Source organism: Pseudochaenichthys georgianus, chromosome 18, assembly GCF_902827115.2.
Source record: "Pseudochaenichthys georgianus chromosome 18, fPseGeo1.2, whole genome shotgun sequence".
Classification (NCBI taxonomy): domain Eukaryota; kingdom Metazoa; phylum Chordata; class Actinopteri; order Perciformes; family Channichthyidae; genus Pseudochaenichthys; species Pseudochaenichthys georgianus.
In genome coordinates this window covers 3,659,238-3,678,643 of record NC_047520.1, presented here as the reverse complement: position 1 = coordinate 3,678,643, position 19,406 = coordinate 3,659,238, and the positions used below count along the sequence as shown (strand labels likewise).

Sequence of the window (19,406 nt, the reverse complement as noted above, 5' to 3'; positions counted from 1 at the left end):
TCACATGAACGCTTGCTTACTTGCAAGGACGGAAAATATAGTTTTGACTCAAGTATTTCACTTTACATGTAAGCCTCAACTATACTCCCAAACAGACGAGAACACGGACAGCTCTAGAAACAAGGGACGCGTAGTAGTTCTATCTGAGTAATAGACAATACAACATTATAATATGTACATTACCTGGACCTTTGCGTACTTTCAGGTTCAAAACATATCGTTTTGACTCAAGTATTTCACTGTACATGTCTACATAAGTAGATTTTAGGTAGAGAGCACTCACCATAGAGGATGTTGATGAGGGAGACCGGCATGACGAGGATGCCGACGAGCATGTCCGCCACGGCCAGAGACCTCAGGAAGAAGTTGGTTGCGTTTTGGAGCTTCTTCTCCAGCGACACCGCCAGGATCACCAGGATGTTTCCTCCGATCGTCAGCGCGATGATGACGAGGATGAGCAGCGCCGGCCAGTTCTTGTCTTTGATCGCCGACCTGGTCCCAGACTCCTGGGTGAAATTTTCCAGACCTGCACTCATGGCAGCCGCGCCTCCACCTAAACCCAACGACAGGGTTTGGTTGAGGTCCAGGGGCTTGTTGCTGGGCCAAGCCATACGAGCGCCAACAGCCAGGGAAGAAGTTGTAGTGCTGAACCCGCCGAGAAGAGCCCTCGCTGGGCCGCCCATCTCAACGACGGACTCTTACTCTATTGGAGGTTTGAGGTTTAACTCACCTTCTTCACCAGCAGAGGGAAGAACAAGGTGGACATTTGGATTTGTTCACCATTGACGAAGACGTTCTTAAAGAGTTTTGAAGTGTGTCTACCTGAATGGATTCCTAAAACCACCTTTCATAAGGTTCTTGGGGAAGGGACAGACACGGGGAGAAGAGGTTTTAAGGATGGGAAATGACAGGAAAGAGGGGATTTTGAGGATCTAGCAACAAGTGATTATCGGTATTGCCAGATGAAAACAACTTCAAACTGTTCCTGGAGATCTGAATCTCCCAGTTCTGGCCAACAAGTCATTGGCGATGAGTTCTCAAAGTGTACGCTGGGCCAAAATGTCCCGTGTTTTCTTGGTGGTGGTTCAGTCACATCCACCTCTTGATGGAACTAAGAGTCTAAGAGTTTCTAATTTAGATCTGAAAGTCGGCTTACTCACATCCATGGCCGTTGTAGATCCGTTCAAGATCTTAACCAGAAATTCAGAGATGAGTATTAATCAGTTCTAGCATCTGCATTCAGCTTTGAGCTTTGCTGCCAGGGTTGGTTGTATCCAAGATGTCCCAATGTTCTTCCTTCAGGTCAGACTTGATGATGAGGTTGATCTGTGGAAGGAACCAACAAAGAAAAGTCATATCATTTCTTCCCAACTTCCTGTTTGCAAAATGTGTATTTCACTAGTCATTTTTCTTTGTACATGTGATGTTTCGGTGCTGTTGTTTTTTGTTTAGTTTAACTGTCAAGTGGGAACTAAGTATTTGTTGAAGTTAGTTTTCGTGTTTCTGTTATTATCCTACGATACTGTGGGAATAAGAAAATACGAAAGACAGACCATTTCCATTTTTTTAAATGTATTTTTCGAAAGGGGCAGGTAATATAACAGTGCTTCTCAAAGTGAAGGTGGTCCGTGAGCACCCCCTAGCGGTCCGTGAGTATATTGGTAAAATTTCCCATTTGAAATAAATAAATACATTTAATAAGTTTTCCGCACTCTCGCGGGAATATCTCCGCAATGGAGTGAGGTTAAGTTTCACTTTCGATTGCATGACATAGCCCAGCGCAACACCTTCATCACACATGTTGCCACTTGTTTGTACCATGTTCACGTGATTTGTAATCTGTTCTAGAAAAACGATGTGTTTTTTGATATTTGTAAAGTTAGGTGGTCCGCGAGTGTTTTTTTATCGGTTAAGTGCCTTGGTATGAAAACGTTTGAGAAACACTGCATTATAAGATTATTTTCTTCGCCCTGCTCCTTTTCATGTCATCATCCTTCATTCTGCCCGCTTTCCTCTTCATCTTTGATTGCCTTGACTATTCCAACATCGTTTTCTTTCATTTACCTTCCTTGGTCATTTTCATTTGACATCCCCATTTCATATGTTATTGCATTTTCCATTGCCTGACCACATACCTACTCCCTCACGTTCCTTCTTGCCTTCACATCTCTTGCGGTTCTTCTCCCCCCTTTGGCCAGCCATTAAAGCAGACACTTCCTTTGTCCTATTTGTTTCTGACAGCGATCACTCTTTTAGCATTTAAATATATTATCTGCACTTCTATTACAAATCTGGCAGGGAGAATGACTGCTACTGTCAAACACTACAGTTATTTAAAACAAACTGGAGAGGAAGGAGGCTTTGATGCCATCACCCTCACATAGCAACATGTCAGTGTGTGCAGAAATACTGTCCTTCTCTGTTTACCCTTACCTCTCAGACTGCTTGGTGATTTAGCACCTCGTAAATGTCTTCAAGGGTATGTGGAGGAATCAGAGTGTACTGCAAGTGTGTGTGGGAGAGGAAAAGTGTGTGTGTGTATGCTCGTAACGGAAGAAGAGAGTGCTTGAAAAGAGAATGTGTGGTACGTTTAAGAATGGAAGATGAATGCGCTTCCTTGTTGTGTCCATATGTTTGAATGTTTGAGAGTGTGTGTGTGTGTGTGTGTGTTTGAGATAACAAGGCAACACATCTCCAGATGGACCTGGGCTTTCCAGCTGAGATAGTTAAGTGGGCGGTGAGTCTATGATAATATCTAGCAGAGCACAGTAGGAGTGTGTGTACATATTTCACTAATCGCCATAAGCACGATAACAAAAAACCCTGATTTGCATATTTTCCTTTAACCTTAATATATGAGTGTAAGTCTGTTGTATTTAATTGTCTCCTTGACTGTATTATTTTCTCTCTGTCTCGTTTGTTTGAATACATGTATTGTCTGATACACACACATTTAAATATTCATGTGTGTGTAGGCAGATACGTTGTCAGCGTCAACATAAACAACCTTGTTTTGAAACCTTTTCGAAAAACGACCTTTGCAAGAATGATTCGTATGACTGTTTTCGGATCTGAAAAAAACAAACAATGACCTTTAAGGAACTATTTACAACCCGACAGCGACGACAGGCTTTGGGATGTCAGTGTGCACAGCTGCTGTTTGTCAAAAAGTAGTAACGGAATATACCGGCCATCTGCAGGTAATCTTTTTCATGCTATTCCCTCATTAATATTAATAACCAGTATGAGGAATGGTTGGGAGACTTTCTTTGCATTGAGATGGATAATAAAACCACGGCATTTATGCGCCTTATTTACACAACAGGAGGAGGGACTTTCTTCTTCTTCTGTCAAAACCTTAATTAATCCAAAAATATCCTATACATTAAGAATACATTAAGAATAAACTACAACATGTACCACACTCCCAATCAAACCACATGTATTTATTAAAACCTTTTCTTTTGAATAATCACGCTAAATAAAATGTTCAATTAGACTTATTGTTAGAATTAAAACCCTTAAAGTACAATTGTTTCAAATAACAATAAACTCGAAAATGTACAGAACTCTCAATCAAACCACATTTATTTCACATGTATGTATTTATGTAGTTAAAATATAGCAGATAAAATCATTTTGATCAGTCAGCTATGGAGGACATTGGAGGTGTTTTTTGGCGATTTTGGGGGGAGCCATTTTGATCCAATTTGCCCCCATTTTTCATGCTAAAATAAGCTTTGCTAAGCTAATATCCTCCCAACTTCAATCGTACAGGAAAGCAATACATACAGCTTCATGAAGAGTTCTAAAAATGACGAATGCCGTCTATTCTCTGGTGTGGAAAGCTTCAACTTATCGATTTCACTTTAAATGCAATTTCCCTAATACCTTTAGTTTTGAAGGGCATACACTTTTCCACAGCTTCTCTCTAGGGCCAGGATAAAGGTTCTTGTGAAAAAAGGGAAGCCTTAATCTTTAGCCAATTAAAAGGCTGCTCCACACTTTCTGTTATTATGTGTCTTGGCTCTGTCTATAAGCTGTGTAATGTAAAGCCAATAACACAGTGCCGTTCAGTGGTTGTTCAAAAAGGAAAAGCCAATACGGGGTTGTTGTACTCTTGATTCTGAATAATGGTCAACAACACTTGTATTAGGTCTGTGTTAAAAGAAAACAAGCAAGCTGTGTAAACAGTTTCCACTAAGAAGAGATAATGAGGATTTATGTGTGTGTGTGTGTGTGTGTGTGTGTGTGTGTGTGTGTGTGTGTGTGTGTGTGTGTGTGTGTGTGTGTGTGTGTGTGTGTCAGGCTACTTCCTTTCAGAGAGACTATCAGCATAGTTCATCGGAAACTAAACAACACTGCAGGCGAGTCGTTTAACTCGTCAGACAGAGAGAAGAGACAGAAGATGTGATCGAGGAGAAAAGACAAATGAATGGATTTAGATTAGCTTTTTGTTAGCAACCCCCCACTTTAAATGTTCTTTTAGTCTTTATTAATTACTGTTTTATTTATTGTATAGGTCTTAAAGGATTGTATCTTATTTTATTAATATAACATGCTTCAATAGCAATTTTCTTTTTACTTAATCGTTTATTAAAATTATGGCATTTTTTTACTATTATCTTTTTATTTGTATTTCAGTTGTACCTATATGTTCACTTTGTTTTATTGGGTTTATATTGTTGCATCGACTCAGTTGTCTTGTGTCTTATCTGTCGGAGGGATATTATTATTTTATTGAATTTGTATTATCATACCTTTTACCTCCTTGAGTCTATTAACCTGACACAATGTTATATTTTGCTTCATGTACCTTTTAAAGTTCTTAACAAATAATCTGAGGGGAATTTCTTGTTTCTTTTGTAAAGCACTTTGAGCTGCACGTGTTGTATGAAATAAAGCTTTATCATTATATTTATTAGAAGCAATCCCTCGACTCCAGAGGACAGGGATGTGATAGGTGGGTCGCAAACGGACGCGATGAACGGGAGATGTTATTGAAAAAAAAACGTTTTAAATACATTTTTTGGACCTCAGGCCAGAATCGAACCTGGGTCCTCGCGGGCGGTAGTGGACAGCCGGAGACTCGCAACGGCGGTGGACTTTCACAGCGCTGCGCCGGACCCACCGGGTGTTTGCGGCGACTGGCGCTGGGAAAGTCCACGTCCCACCTATGCCAGAGCCAGCGGCCCACCGGGAAAAGTCCCGAATCTCCCGATGGCCAATCCGAGCCTGCTCTCACACACACACAACTGAAACCAAAATCATTTACAGACATATGTAAACATCTCTCATACACACATGTGAAACGCTCACACACTCACACTGTCTGTCTGTGTGTGTGAGTTGAAGCGGCTGCTGCTGATTGCTCAGTGCGGTAATCAATGTCTCAAACGAGAGAGCGAGAGAGAGCACACCTTTATCTATTTAATATACATGTAAAAAATAAAGTAAGAAATCATTCCAATGTTTACTATAGGACAGAAAAAGAAAAAAAAGTTTAGAAGGGGAGTGATTAGTAAAATATGCATAAATAAAAAGAAAGAATGCTAACTAGGTAACATAAGATAAGAATAAACCAGTTTAAATGATTTGTTATTGGTTGTGATCATATTCTAAAGATGTTTGAATTATTGAAAAGTATACAGCTCCCTTTCGTCTGAGTGTTGAGAGCTGTGTCCATACATTCATGTTGTGCTCAAAGTGCACCAGATTGATGCATTTCACTTCAACATTTAAAAAAACTTCTTCCCGGAGGGGCCTGCCCCGGACCCCCCTAGAGGAGGTGAGGTCCACCCCAAATAAAGCAGGTTAAAATAATTAAATTGCATACATTTTATTTTAGTAAACACTGAAAACGGCTCCCACAGACCCAAGCAGCACACAAAGGTTAAAGGTCAGCATATCATAATGTCAACATGTGTATAAGTAGCTCACGACTTGTTTTATTTTTTGAAAGTAGCTCTCACCCTAAAAGGGTTGGAGACCCCTGTTGTAGAACGATACATTTTACCATTTTAAGCTTGGCCAAATATTTTATTGGAGCGATGAGGAACAGGTGGGGCTTGAAAAGGCCTGTTTGAGAAACACGATTCAGCCAAGTGCACATTTCTCAAACATCTCATCAATACTTTACCTGCTACTATTCGATCTCTTGCACCATTGGGTATGTTTAAGCATTATCACCTCACTTCCCGCTGCTCTGCTCTAGTCATTGATGAAACTGATCTATTAGACATTACTGTCAATCAAATTGTAACATTGTAATGATTGTATGTATTACTTCATGACTGTACGTGGTTTGTCCTTGTTCGTCATGCTTTGCTTTATGTTATTTTGTTCATGTAAGACTTTGCTTTTGTCGGGACCCCCTTGATAACGAGATGGTGTACCTCAAGGGGTTTATCCTAATAAATACATTTCTATATATATCATCTGAGAAAAAGTCTGATGTTTTAGATTTAGAAAAAAATCCGATTTTTTGATTTTGAAAAAAAGTCAGAATTTTTTGATTTTTAAAAAAAAGTCAGATTTTTTTTATTTTGACAAAAAGTCAGAATTTTGAGAAAAAGTCAGAATTGGAAGTTACTCTTGTCATTGATTAAACTGATATATTAGACATTAGTGTCAATCAAATTGTAACGATTGTAATGATTGTATGTATTACTTCATGACTGTACGTGGTTTGTCCTTGTTTGTCATGCTTTGCTTATTGTGTTCATGTAAGGCGTTGCTTTTGTCGGGATGGTGCATTTCAAGGGGTTTATCCTAATAAATACATTTCTATATATATCATCTGCAGATAGTAACTGCTGCTGTGGAACACTTCTTACAGAGTGAAATGGCTGGAGACTCGCAGCAGAAAGCGAGTGAAGGCCCAGATGCCGCATTGCTTTTGACAAATTGTGTAGAAGCCATTTCTGTTTGGCGAGATAAAAGAGAGCAGGGCGGCGGGGGAAAGGGATTTTCTTCTTACTAAACTTCCATAGGCACTTCTGTTTGTGAGTGGCTTTAGAAGCTTAACATTCAAAGGTTTATATTGCATATTCATACACACCACCAGCTATGAATGTTGGGAAACAACACCAACAATCTGTGAAAATATGACTTTGTATTGAGGCTAGAGATTATCTCAAACAACATTTCTTTAGTTTAATTATTTATTGTATTGCTTTCTTGGTTTGCCTATATGTTTGTATTATACATTTTGTTCTATAATTTGGCTGTAATAACCTGTGGTACATTTCATTTTTAAGGTGGAATGGATCAGATATCACTCTGGACTCTCGCCTTTTTAAGGTGGAATGGATCAGATATGACTCTGGACTCTCGCATTTTTAAGGTGGAATGGATCAGCTATTACTCTGGACCAGGGGTCTCCAACACGTCGATCGCGAGCTACCGGTAGCTCGCGGGCAGCTTTTCAGTAGCTCGCCGCTCGATTATCGATTATAGCGTAGTAACGCTGCTTCTTGATTTTTCGGCCACACAATAAAGTGTTTTTATTTTAGAATAGTTTCTGTCACACGAATATAAAATTGGTCAGTGACGCAGAGATCAAGGAACAGACGTGACAGCGGCACAGCGACACCACACATGGAGCAGTCTGCTTTCTCCAGCAGCACCAGTCTGTGGTGTCTCGTCAATTGTGTTAGTCGTGTTTGTTTTATGTCTGTCACTTCATGTTTAGTCAGGTATGTAATTCCAAGTCTAGTAAGGTTTCTATGTAGAGTCACGTTTTCTTGTTACTTCATGTCTTGTCTGTCTATTTCATGTCAGGTCTCGTTTTCCCATTTCCTGTTTTATTTTGTACTTACCTCTTTCCTTTCAGGTCCTTTTAATTCCTCACTTTGGGTGATTTTCCGTCCTCGTCAGCGTCTGCCCCGCCCCTGATTGTTCCCACCTGGTCCCTATTCCCTCATGTATAAATAGTCCTTGTCTCCCTTTGTCTTGTGCCAGTTCGTCTTGTTTCAGTGTGCTTCCATGTCCAGAGACCCAGCGTTAAAACCAGAGAGAAGAGTTTTGTTTAAAATCGAGAAGTTTTGTTTTGTCCTCGCTTGAGTGATTTTTTGTTAAAACTTTGTTTTATTTTTTCATTAAAATCTGAGCCGTCGCATTTGTCATCACCGTCTCCTCTCCGTTCCTCCAAGCCCCGCCCCCTCCTGAAAAATAACTACTAATAAAAGTGACAGGCTGACAGTGACCTGATAGAAACTTTATTATTCACTTAATCACTGATTGAGATAATGAAGCTAACTTAATCTCATACATTCATGGGATTCATGTAACAGTAAGACAGAATGTAAGTGTGCACCCACATGCACTATTTTTTTTTTTTATAATGCTGTTGTAAATACTCCTGTTGTCTGCTGTGTTCAGACTTCATGTGTGTGATGCCTCATTCAAGACATTCAGTGTCCTTTTTTTAACAGAAGACCGTTGCTAGAAGCTGCAGCTAGACTGCAGAAGCATTAGTTTTTTGTTTTTGAGGATGGAAAAATGTCACACACAGATATAGGGAGGCTAGACCTATACAATTGATTAATTATGGTTTATAATTTCATGTCAACATGAAGAAGAAGAAAAGATGGCTGCACTGTTCAGTGTCAATCCTGTGGAGATCTCCAAAATAATGTTCAGCTTAAGTCTCAGCAAAACTCACAACATTTCTAGAGCCTTGTATGCTCAGACAACTATAAGAACATCACCAAGCAGCACTGAACCTGTCTGCTTTATGTGGCTCTAATTGCCTTTGTGAAGCAGCTTTTTCTGACATGAATGAAATCTAAATACAGAACAAGACCGACTGATCAACATGTAAATGACTCCATTAGAGTGAACCTAAGTGGGTCCAGCATACACCTGTATGGTGGACTCCATGCAGCGCCAGTCATCTCACTAACTGTAAAAAAGATTGAATGCACTTATTTTACACACGTGCCATAAGATGCTTGCAAGGTGGTTATTAAGGCGATGTATTTACTATGTGGGCCATAATAAGTACTTACTATGTTGTCCATATTAATATGTTAGAAATTGTCGTTTTCTTGGACCTTGATGTGAAGTTAAGATTTTAGATAAGCTTTAGGTATTGCAATTTCACACAAAAGTAGCTTAATTCAACTGATGAGTGCTACGTGAATAAATGTAAACGATGCGATGCAAGTAGCTCTTGGCCACTTTCATTTTTTCAAAGTAGCTCTCAGGTGGAGAAAGGTTGGAGACCCCTGCTCTGGACTCTCGCATTTTTAAGGTGGAATGGATCAGATATCACTCTGGACTCTCGCATTTTTAAGGTGGAATGGATCATATATCACTCTGGACTCTCGCATTTTTAAGATGGAATGGATCATATATCACTCTGGACTCTCGCATTTTTAAGGTGGAATGGATCATATATTACCCTGGACTCTCGCATTTTTAAGGTGGAATGGATCAGATATCACTCTGGACTCTCGCATTTTTAAGGTGGAATGGATCATATATCACTCTGGACTCTCGCATGTTTAAGATGGAATGGATCATATATCACTCTGGACTCTCGCATTTTTAAGGTGGAATGGATCAGATATCACTCTGGACTCTCGCATTTTTAAGGTGGAATGGATCAGATATTACTCTGGACTCTCGCATTTTTAAGGTGGAATGGATCAGATATTACTCTGGACTCTCGCATTTTTAAGGTGGAATGGATCAGATATCACTCTGGACTCTCGCATTTTTAAGGTGGAATGGATCATATATCACTCTGGACTCTCGCATGTTTAAGATGGAATGGATCATATATCACTCTGGACTCTCGCATTTTTAAGGTGGAATGGATCAGATATCACTCTGGACTCTCGCATTTTTAAGGTGGAATGGATCATATATCACTCTGGACTCTCGCATGTTTAAGATGGAATGGATCATATATCACTCTGGACTCTCGCATTTTTAAGGTGGAATGGATCAGATATCACTCTGGACTCTCGCATTTTTAAGGTGGAATGGATCAGATATCACTCTGGACTCTCGCATTTTTAAGGTGGAATGGATCAGATATTACTCTGGACTCTCGCATTTTTAAGGTGGAATGGATCAGATATTACTCTGGACTCTCGCATTTTTAAGGTGGAATGGATCAGATATTACTCTGGACTCTCGCATTTTTAAGGTGGAATGGATCAGATATTACTCTGGACTCTCGCATTTTTAAGGTGGAATGGATCAGATATTACTCTGGACTCTCGCATTTTTAAGGTGGAATGGATCAGATATCACTCTGGACTCTCGCATTTTTAAGGTGGAATGGATCAGATATTACTCTGGACTCTTGCATTTTTAAGGTGGAATGGATCAGATATTACTCTGGACTCTCGCGTTTTTAAGGTGGAATGGATCAGATATTACTCTGGACTCTCGCATTTTTAAGGTGGAATGGATCAGATATTACTCTGGACTCTCGCATTTTTAAGGTGGAATGGATCAGATATTACTCTGGACTCTCGCATTTTTAACATGAAGAAGAAGGGACACACGTTGATGAAGAAGAGACATGGAGAAGAGGGGACACATGTTGATGTAGAAGAGACGTGAAGAAGAGGGGACACATGTTGATGTAGAAGAGACATGAAGAAGAGGGGACACATGTTGATGTAGAAGAGACATGAAGAAGAGGGGACACATGTTGATGTAGAAGAGACGTGAAGAAGAGGGGACACATGTTGATGTAGAAGAGACATGGAGAAGAAGGGACACATGTTGATGTAGAAGAGACATGAAGAAGAGGGGACACATGTTGATGTAGAAGAGACATGAAGAAGAGGGGACACATGTTGATGTAGAAGAGACGTGAAGAAGAGGGGACACATGTTGATGTAGAAGATACATGAAGAAGTGGATTTTGCATTGGAGAGAGAGTGTTGGTAAATGTGGTCACTTACGTCTCCTCGCCTCCCGATCGATGCTCCTGACCGTTGCAGATGTTTTCCATGTCGCCTCCCTCTTTCAATCTCTCTCCCGCCGTATCACTCTCTCTGTCATCCGTCAATCCACACCTCCAGAGCGAGGGATCAGCGCCGTCCATCTGCCTGTAGAAAGAGAGAGAGAGATACTTTTGTGAAACATTTCAAATCAAAACTGACGTTAATCCAGTAAGCCCCGGTTGTTATTTCACAACATCACTTTAAGCTATCCAAAGACTACAGTTACAGAGTCAAGTGTTCCTTTAGTTCAGCCTCACAATAACAACACTATGGGGAGTAAATGTGTGTATAGGTTCTAGGGCTGCTCGATTATGGCAACAATCATAATCACGATTATTTTGGTCAATAATTGATATCACGATTATTAAATACGATTATTCATTGACTTTGAAAACATCCATTTATTGAACTTTAAAACAATTGAATATTATCTTTTTAACTGTTGATTACCCTGCACGTATAATTCAACTGAAAAACCAATGCAAAAATAAATTAAATAAATGATACATTTAAATAAATAATATCAAAATAATAAATACCAATAAACAAGATCAACACATATTTTGGAGCGCACTTCCACAAGCTACTAAACATACATAAATATGATAAATACATATAAATTAGACTAAAATAAATTAGATCATATATGTTGTAGTGCACGGTCAGATTTAGGTCCCCACAAGTATAGTAATGATAGGCTACACACACACACACACACACACACACACACACACACACACACACACACACACACACACACACACACACACACACACACACACACACACACACACACACACACACACACACACACACACACACACACACACACACACACACACACACACACACACACACACACACACACACACACACACACACACACACACACACAGTGGGAACAACAGAAACACAACCGAGTGTGCCATTTCTCTCCAACATGAGCACACAGACGTTGAATAAACACCCTGCAGAGAGATTGGATAAATGATCTGTTTGTAGCAGCAAGAAAAACAAGGAGACAGCCAGACAAGCTGACTCAATTAGAGAACTATAAGGAAGACGAATCGAGCTTGTGTTGTTTGGAATATGAAACTGGAAATATTGTACCAATGTTGAATGGTTGAAGTGTGGACATCCATAAAAAACCAGTCATTTCCGAGACGTTTCCAGTAACATTGAAATTAGGGGAATTGCCTTGCCTTGATTGGAACTCTTTTTCTCATATACAGTATGCGGCAAAGTGTTGAACCATTATTTTCTGAATTAAAGGGAGATTTTGCAGATTTTCCACCATTTATGTATCAGATTTATTCTATTGTTATCATTGTTGGTGGAGGAGTCGACAATTACTGCTTTAAATTCAAATGACCTGCCTACGCATTCATACAACATACGTGTTTCTGCTGCACTAAATAAATCACCATAAATCAGCTGCTCTTCTCATGTACTTCTGAGAAAGGAGCTAAACAACGATGCTGTCTATAGTATAAAACTAAACCACAGATATCTCCATATGAACCAGGCTCAGGTTTCAAGGTTCATGCCAGCAATTAATTGGGATTAATTGGATTGAGTTGAGTTAATCAAGTGTGAAATCATCCCTCTTTTCCATTAATCATGACTAAATTGACAGCATGGTAATGTATTGTTATTATGATGGATTTGATATTAACGAGGCGGCAGTTAGCCGCTAGCGGCTAGCTAGTAATTATGCTAATTTACACATCAATCGTTATGTACTTTTATATTATGCTGTAACAGGATCTAGTGATATCCAACAGAGCTTCATTTAGCATGAAATAATTATTGCACTGTATACACATATATATGCATATATATATGTATATATTAGGGCTGTCAAGTTAACGCGTTAATAACGCGCTAACGCAAAAAAAAATTAACGCCACTAATTATTTTAACGCGATTAACGCATGTGTATTTTTTTTCCTCGGCCGCCCCGTAGTTTCAGAGCGCATCGAGTTTAAAATACCATCTACAAGCTGATGCTGACAGCCCCGCTGATGCTGACAGCCCCGCTGATGCTGACGGCCCCGCTCCTGCCGCCTGCTTGCAGCAGACCACACTTCCACGCTCACCGGCAGGCACCGACTGGCCATCGGGAGGACCGGGAGGGTGTGTAATGTGGCCCGAGCGAGCGAGCGAGAGAGAGACCTTACGTGCATTGTTGTTGTTGTTGAATGAAAACAGATGAGCGACATTTCGCCACAACTGCGCCGAGCACTTGACTTGATGCAGGAAGCAGACAGCGGGACATTGTACGAGAAGTCAGCACACTCATGATTGCAGCGTCCAGGCAGCTCCCGTTCGAGCATATGCCTTGAGTTGCACATAGCTCCAACGATCCAACACACACACACACACACACACACACACACACACACACACACACACACACACACACACACACACACACACACACACACACACACACACACACACACACACACACACACACACACACACACACACACACACACACACACACACACACACACACACACACACACACACACACACACACACACACACACACACACACACACACACACACACACACACACACACCATTTGTATTGAATGAGAGAGGTTCCAGGTTGTTGTGTTTAATATTCATGAGAATATTTGTCAAATGATAATAAACATTAACATAAAGCATATTTGTCCACTCATATGTTGATAAGAGTATTACAAACTTGAAAAATATTCCTCTAAGGTACATTTAGAACAGATAAAAAATGTGCGATTAATTTGCGATTAATCGCGATTAACTATTTGAATCGACTGACAGCCCTAGTATATATGTAAGTTATTCTCTCTCCGTTGGTGCGCGGAGCTAATGCTAATAATGCTAATGCTAATAATGCTAATGCTAATAATGCTAATGCCAGCAAATACAATGGCGTCTTCACAAAACTTTTCAGAGTTTTACGGGGCGTGGTTTGCAATTCGCCCAGCCAATCGAAATTGGAACTTTTTTCTCCCCATGAAAGCACCACCTCTTTAGCAGGCACTGAAAATGGGGGTAAAAGTTCTCATGAACTAAGTTCTCTTTTTGGTGTCAACGCAAAATCGGAACTAAACTGGAAAAGTACGGGTAAAAGTACTCCGGTGTGAAAGCGCCTACTGTGACACCGTGAGAGGCAGGTGGAGCACTAAAAAGACCCCCCCTCGGTCAAAGGGTCATATTCATCAACAGAGCCACGAAGCCATGAGGAAACCTATTAAACTGCACAGATGTACCGCCATAACAGAAACAAAGAGGGGGGGAATGGGTGGGGTTTGATTGAGAGGAAAGGTTGAATAGAAAAAGGCAGAGAATAGAATAGAATTGTTTATTGTCGTTATACAATGAGATGAGTAGAGCTACTCCTTTTGTTAAGGTGCCATCACTTGGTCAATTCTCTTCTGGTTTAATGTGCCTATTTCCAAAAGCCTCTCAAGACTTTGTTGTAGGGAGCAATCTTTTATTTCAGCGTCAACTCAGATATCATTCAGGTAATTTACGGTCTGAGCAGATCATCTATTAATGCATTTAAAAATGTCTCGAGATGAAACAGGTAATGAGGAGGGATGGTGGGATGAGAAACAAAGCGAGAACACGTTGGAGCTACAGTGCCATCACTTTTCGTTAAAGTGAATCGGAACAGTTAAAGCAGGGCTCGACATTAACGACTGCCCGATGGCCCGAGGCAATCTAGTATTTAGCTCGGGCAATGAAGCCTCACCTGCTGCCCGATCGGGCAATCTATTATGGCAATTGTGAGGACGTGTCAGTGCCTGACAGCGGTCACATCGGTTGGAAAACGATGAAAAAGTTGCCAAAAGTCGGTCAACTCGTCTTTCTTCATGGACGTCGCCATTTTGTGTGCTTCGCGGATGCTTCGGCTCTTCTCGACTGCTGCTCGGTCAGCTTCCGGATGAGGAGGCATTCGTTCGACCAACTTCGCGATGTTTGGGCTGGCCCGGTCAATATGATTTCTATACAATGAATACTACCCGGACAATGAATCGAATGCAACCACATTTTCGTGGGAATTTCAATTTGTTTCGCATTTTTCAGGGCAATCTCTATTGGGCTCAGGGCCATCTGTAAATCAGCTTTACACAGGGCCATCTCCCAACATCCTTAATGTCATGCACTGAGTTAAAGTGAAAAATTAATACACACGTCAATATGAATACTAAATCAGAGGAGGAAGAGATACGGAGTACGGCCATGATACAAATGAGAGTGAAAGAAAAAAACAACAATAAGACTTTTCTATGTCAGATTTTCAGTTTCTACATTAATGTGATGCAGATTCCAGACTAATGCAAGATGCTTCTTAATGTTGAATATATCCGTGTATAACGCAGCGTCCACGCGGGGTGCGTTGAAGCTTGCCGGCGGGCGTGTCTGAAACTCGACCAACAACCAATCACATGAGTCTCCCGCCCCGGACACACAAGCACGCGGTTTGATTGGCTAGAGCTTGTACTGGCAAATGATTTGATTGGCTGACACTTCCGCCGAAGCTTCAAAAGTTGAACATTGCTCGACAAAGCAAAGCAACGCTCCCACAATGCAGTTCTGCAAAGCGTGACGTCCAATCAAATCATATGCCAGTACAAGCCGCCGTGTGCACGGGCCGTAAGAGGCCCTTCTGTAGTTTTGAAGTGTAGTTTTCAATGGAAGTGTTGCTGCATCTTCATTAGCAGTCAGGATCAGCCCTTAGCTTTTTATCTGCTACAGATTTAAATGAGCTTCCCTTACGGAGACAAATGGATTCATTAAAAACCAAAGAGAACAAACTAAAAGGCATCTGAGGTGGTGTGCAGCAGTGAAATGCAACGAGGTAATAATCCAGGCACTTCCTCCCGAGCATTTCTCTCATTAGGCGAGTTGATGGAGAAATGCACTCATTTTTGAAAATGACTTGTGCAACAATTTAATGAAAAACCACAGAGCAGCGAGGAGATGGAGTGAGAGAGAGAGAGAGAGAGAGAGAGAGAGAGAGAGAGAAGAGAGAGAGAGAGAGAGAGACAGAGAGAGAGAGAGACAGAGAGAGAGAGACAGAGAGAGAGAGAGACAGAGAGAGAGAGAAACAGAGAGAGAGAGAGAGAGACAGAGAGAGACAGAGAGAGAGACAGAGAGAGAGAGACAGAGAGACAGAGAGAGAGAGAGAGAGAGAGAGAGAGAGAGAGAGAAGGATGAATGTGTTTAAAGAGTCCGAGAGTCAACAATTAATGTCTGCTGGATGATGTAAAGGCCATTAACACAAAGCTGCACAGCTAATGTGATACACCATAACCACTCCATCTGTGTGTGTGTGTGTGTGTGTGTGTGTGTGTGTGTGTGTGTGTGTGTGTGTGTGTGTGTGTGTGTGTGTGTGTGTGATGGATTGTTGGAGCTATGTGCAACTCAATTTCAGGATCTCTATTTGTATGTTGTGTCTCCACTCTGACATGTCTCCATGCTCTAATGTTCACAAAGCACCACCTCACAGCCTGAACCACACCCCACAGGGAAGGGACATCTCCAACAAGCAGAATAGGGTTTAAGCTAAATAAGCTGATGCCTGCATTTTCTCAAATATCCAGCAGGGGGCGACTCCACCGGCTGCAAACAGAAGTCTGATTGTATGGAAGTCTATTTGAGAAAATGACGACATTCGCTTGATTTTCTTACCTCAGTAAATTAGTAATTAGTTTCAAGTCTTCTTTTATACAGTATTTGCTTAAATGTTGTATACTATGGTCCCATTTAAATTAAAACAAAGTGTTTTCTGTGCATTTGTCTTGCAACTTGAACACTTTCTCCGTGTTTTCAGTTCGTTAAGATCATAATGGTCAACAAGGTATTTTGTAGCATTTGGTTGTATTCAGCTCACTTCACTAAAACGGACAAATCAAGATTGGGAGGTCTCGAATGCAAAACTATAACAAATAGGACTGTGCCTGTGAAGTAAGGGAACAATATGCAGCTCTGGATGTGTGTGTGTGTGTGTGTGTGTGTGTGTTGACTGTGTCTGTGTTTGTGTTGGTACAAGGCATTAGAATACAGCGTGTGTAAATTGGGCCGACAGATATCAGATCGCAATGCGTACGCTCTGAGACACAAAGGAGAGTGGAACAGAGCCTCTGAAATCAGTGGAGAGGCTCCAGATTACACACAGCACACACACTCAGAGAAACACAAAGCCGAAGAGGGGCAGAGAGACGAGCCTCCGGGCGCCGAAGAGAGGGGGAGACTCAGAGAGGGAAGAGGGGAGCAAGTCAAAGATCTTAGGGAGAGAAATGACAGATGGTGAAAAAGCCTGCGAGACGGAGAGAGGAGGAGAGATCACTAGAACAGGGTTTTACTACTAATACATTTTAGAAGAGGGAAAGAATAGGAGGGGAGGGAGGAAGGGAAACCAAATGTTCAGGTTAAAGGGAAGAAGGAAGGATGTAGGAAGTAAGGGAGCAAGGAAAGAAAGAGAAGTTGAATTAAAAACCGATGAACTGAAACGAACAAGGAAGTAAAAAGAAATCAAGGAAAACGTTGAAGACAGAAAAGAGGAACAATTGAAGCATTCAAGGAAAGAAAGGAATATGGAAAATAACCTTGAGATATATAAAATGGACGGGAAGGAAAGGAAGTGTCAAGGCAAAATACGGTCCATTGTTGATCATGGAAACAGCATTCGAGTAAACAATCACCACAAGATCCATTGAGTAGCTTTTCCCGAGCTGTTGCACATTCGACCCCTGTCAAGGTGTCGGAGATGTTTCAATACGATGTTTTATCCTAAGCACTTTCCCTCCAGCCTTGCTGTGTCGAAGCAGAGCTTTCGGGAGATTTATTTTCTCTTCCAAGGTCAAGGATAGAAAGCTTTTGTGCCGGCAGTGACAAGAAGTCAATAAAAAGAAAATGGAAATCGAATCCAAATCCATGACAACTGGGCGAAGTCCATCTGCTTGTTAAGATCATGTTAAATACTCACATGTTACATTTTAATCACAACAAGCTACATTTTCTCAATTATAGATGGATGGATAGATGGATAGATGGATGGATGGATGGATGGATGGATGGATGGATGGATGGATAGATGGATGGATAGATGGATGGATGGACCGATGGATGGATGGATAGATGGATGGATGGACCGATGGACCGATGGATGGATGGATAGATGGATGGATGGATAGATAGATGGATGGATAGATGGATGGATAGATGGATGGATAGATGGATGGATGGACCGATGGATGGATGGATAGATAGATGGATGGATGGATAGATGGATGGATGGACCGATGGATGGATGGATGGATAGATGGATGGATGGATAGATAGATGGATGGATGGATAGATGGATGGATGGATGGATGGACCGATGGATGGATAGATGGACCGATGGATGGATGGATAGATGGATGGACCGATGGATGGATGGATGGACGGATGGATAGATGGATGGATGGACCGATGGATGGATGGATAGATGGATGGATGGATAGATGGATGTACCGATGGATGGATGGATAGATGGATGGATAGATATATGGATGGATGGATGGATATATGGATGGATGGATATATGGATGGATGGATAGATGGATGGATGGATAGATAGATGGATGGATGGATAGATAGATGGATGGATATATGGATGGATGGATAGATGGATGGATGGATAGATGGATGGATAGATGGATGGATGGATAGATGGATGGATGGATAGATAGATGGATGGATGGATATATGGATGGATGGATAGATAGATGGATGGATAGATGGATAGATAGATGGATGGATAGATAGATGGATGGATGGATAGATGGATGGATGGATAGATAGATAGATAGATGGATGGATGGATGGATGGATGGATAGATGGATGGATGGATAGATGGATGGATAGATAGATAGATGGATGGATGGATGGATAGATAGATGGATGGATGGATATATGGATGGATGGATAGATAGATGGATGGATGGATATATGGATGGAGGAATGGATAGATGGATGGAAGGATGGATGGATAGATGGATGGATGGATAGATGGATGGATAGATAGATAGATGGATGGATGGATGGATAGATAGATGGATGGATGGATGGATATATGGATGGCTGGATAGATAGATGGATGGATGGATAAATAGATGGATGGATATATGGATGGATGGATGGATATATGGATGGATGGATAGATAGATGGATAGATAGATGGATGGATGGATAGATAGATGGATGGATGGATAGATGGATGGATGACAGCAATAATAACAGCAAATTTAAACATATCTCCAGTAGAAAGAGACATATCAGAAATAATATACAATATTAAATATTCTGGATGAATCGAACTGTTCTAAAAAAGACCAACAGATAGAAGACCAGAAATATAGATGTATAGAAATAAAGCTTAAAATACATT

General features: G+C 40.9%; 1 protein-coding gene across 1 annotated transcript in view; it reads right to left on the bottom strand.

The window, feature by feature from the left end:
• The window catches only part of htr2cl1 (5-hydroxytryptamine (serotonin) receptor 2C, G protein-coupled-like 1), a 201,288-nt gene that overhangs the window by 45,054 nt on the left and 136,828 nt on the right, over positions 1 to 19,406 (bottom strand). The window contains exons 3-4 of the mRNA XM_034106479.2: positions 10,929 to 11,075; positions 284 to 1,326 (exon numbers count right to left, since the gene is read on the bottom strand). Coding sequence (XP_033962370.1) covers positions 284 to 683 — 400 coding nt within the window. The 5' untranslated portion in view covers positions 684 to 1,326; positions 10,929 to 11,075. The remainder of the gene's footprint in view (positions 1 to 283; positions 1,327 to 10,928; positions 11,076 to 19,406) is intronic.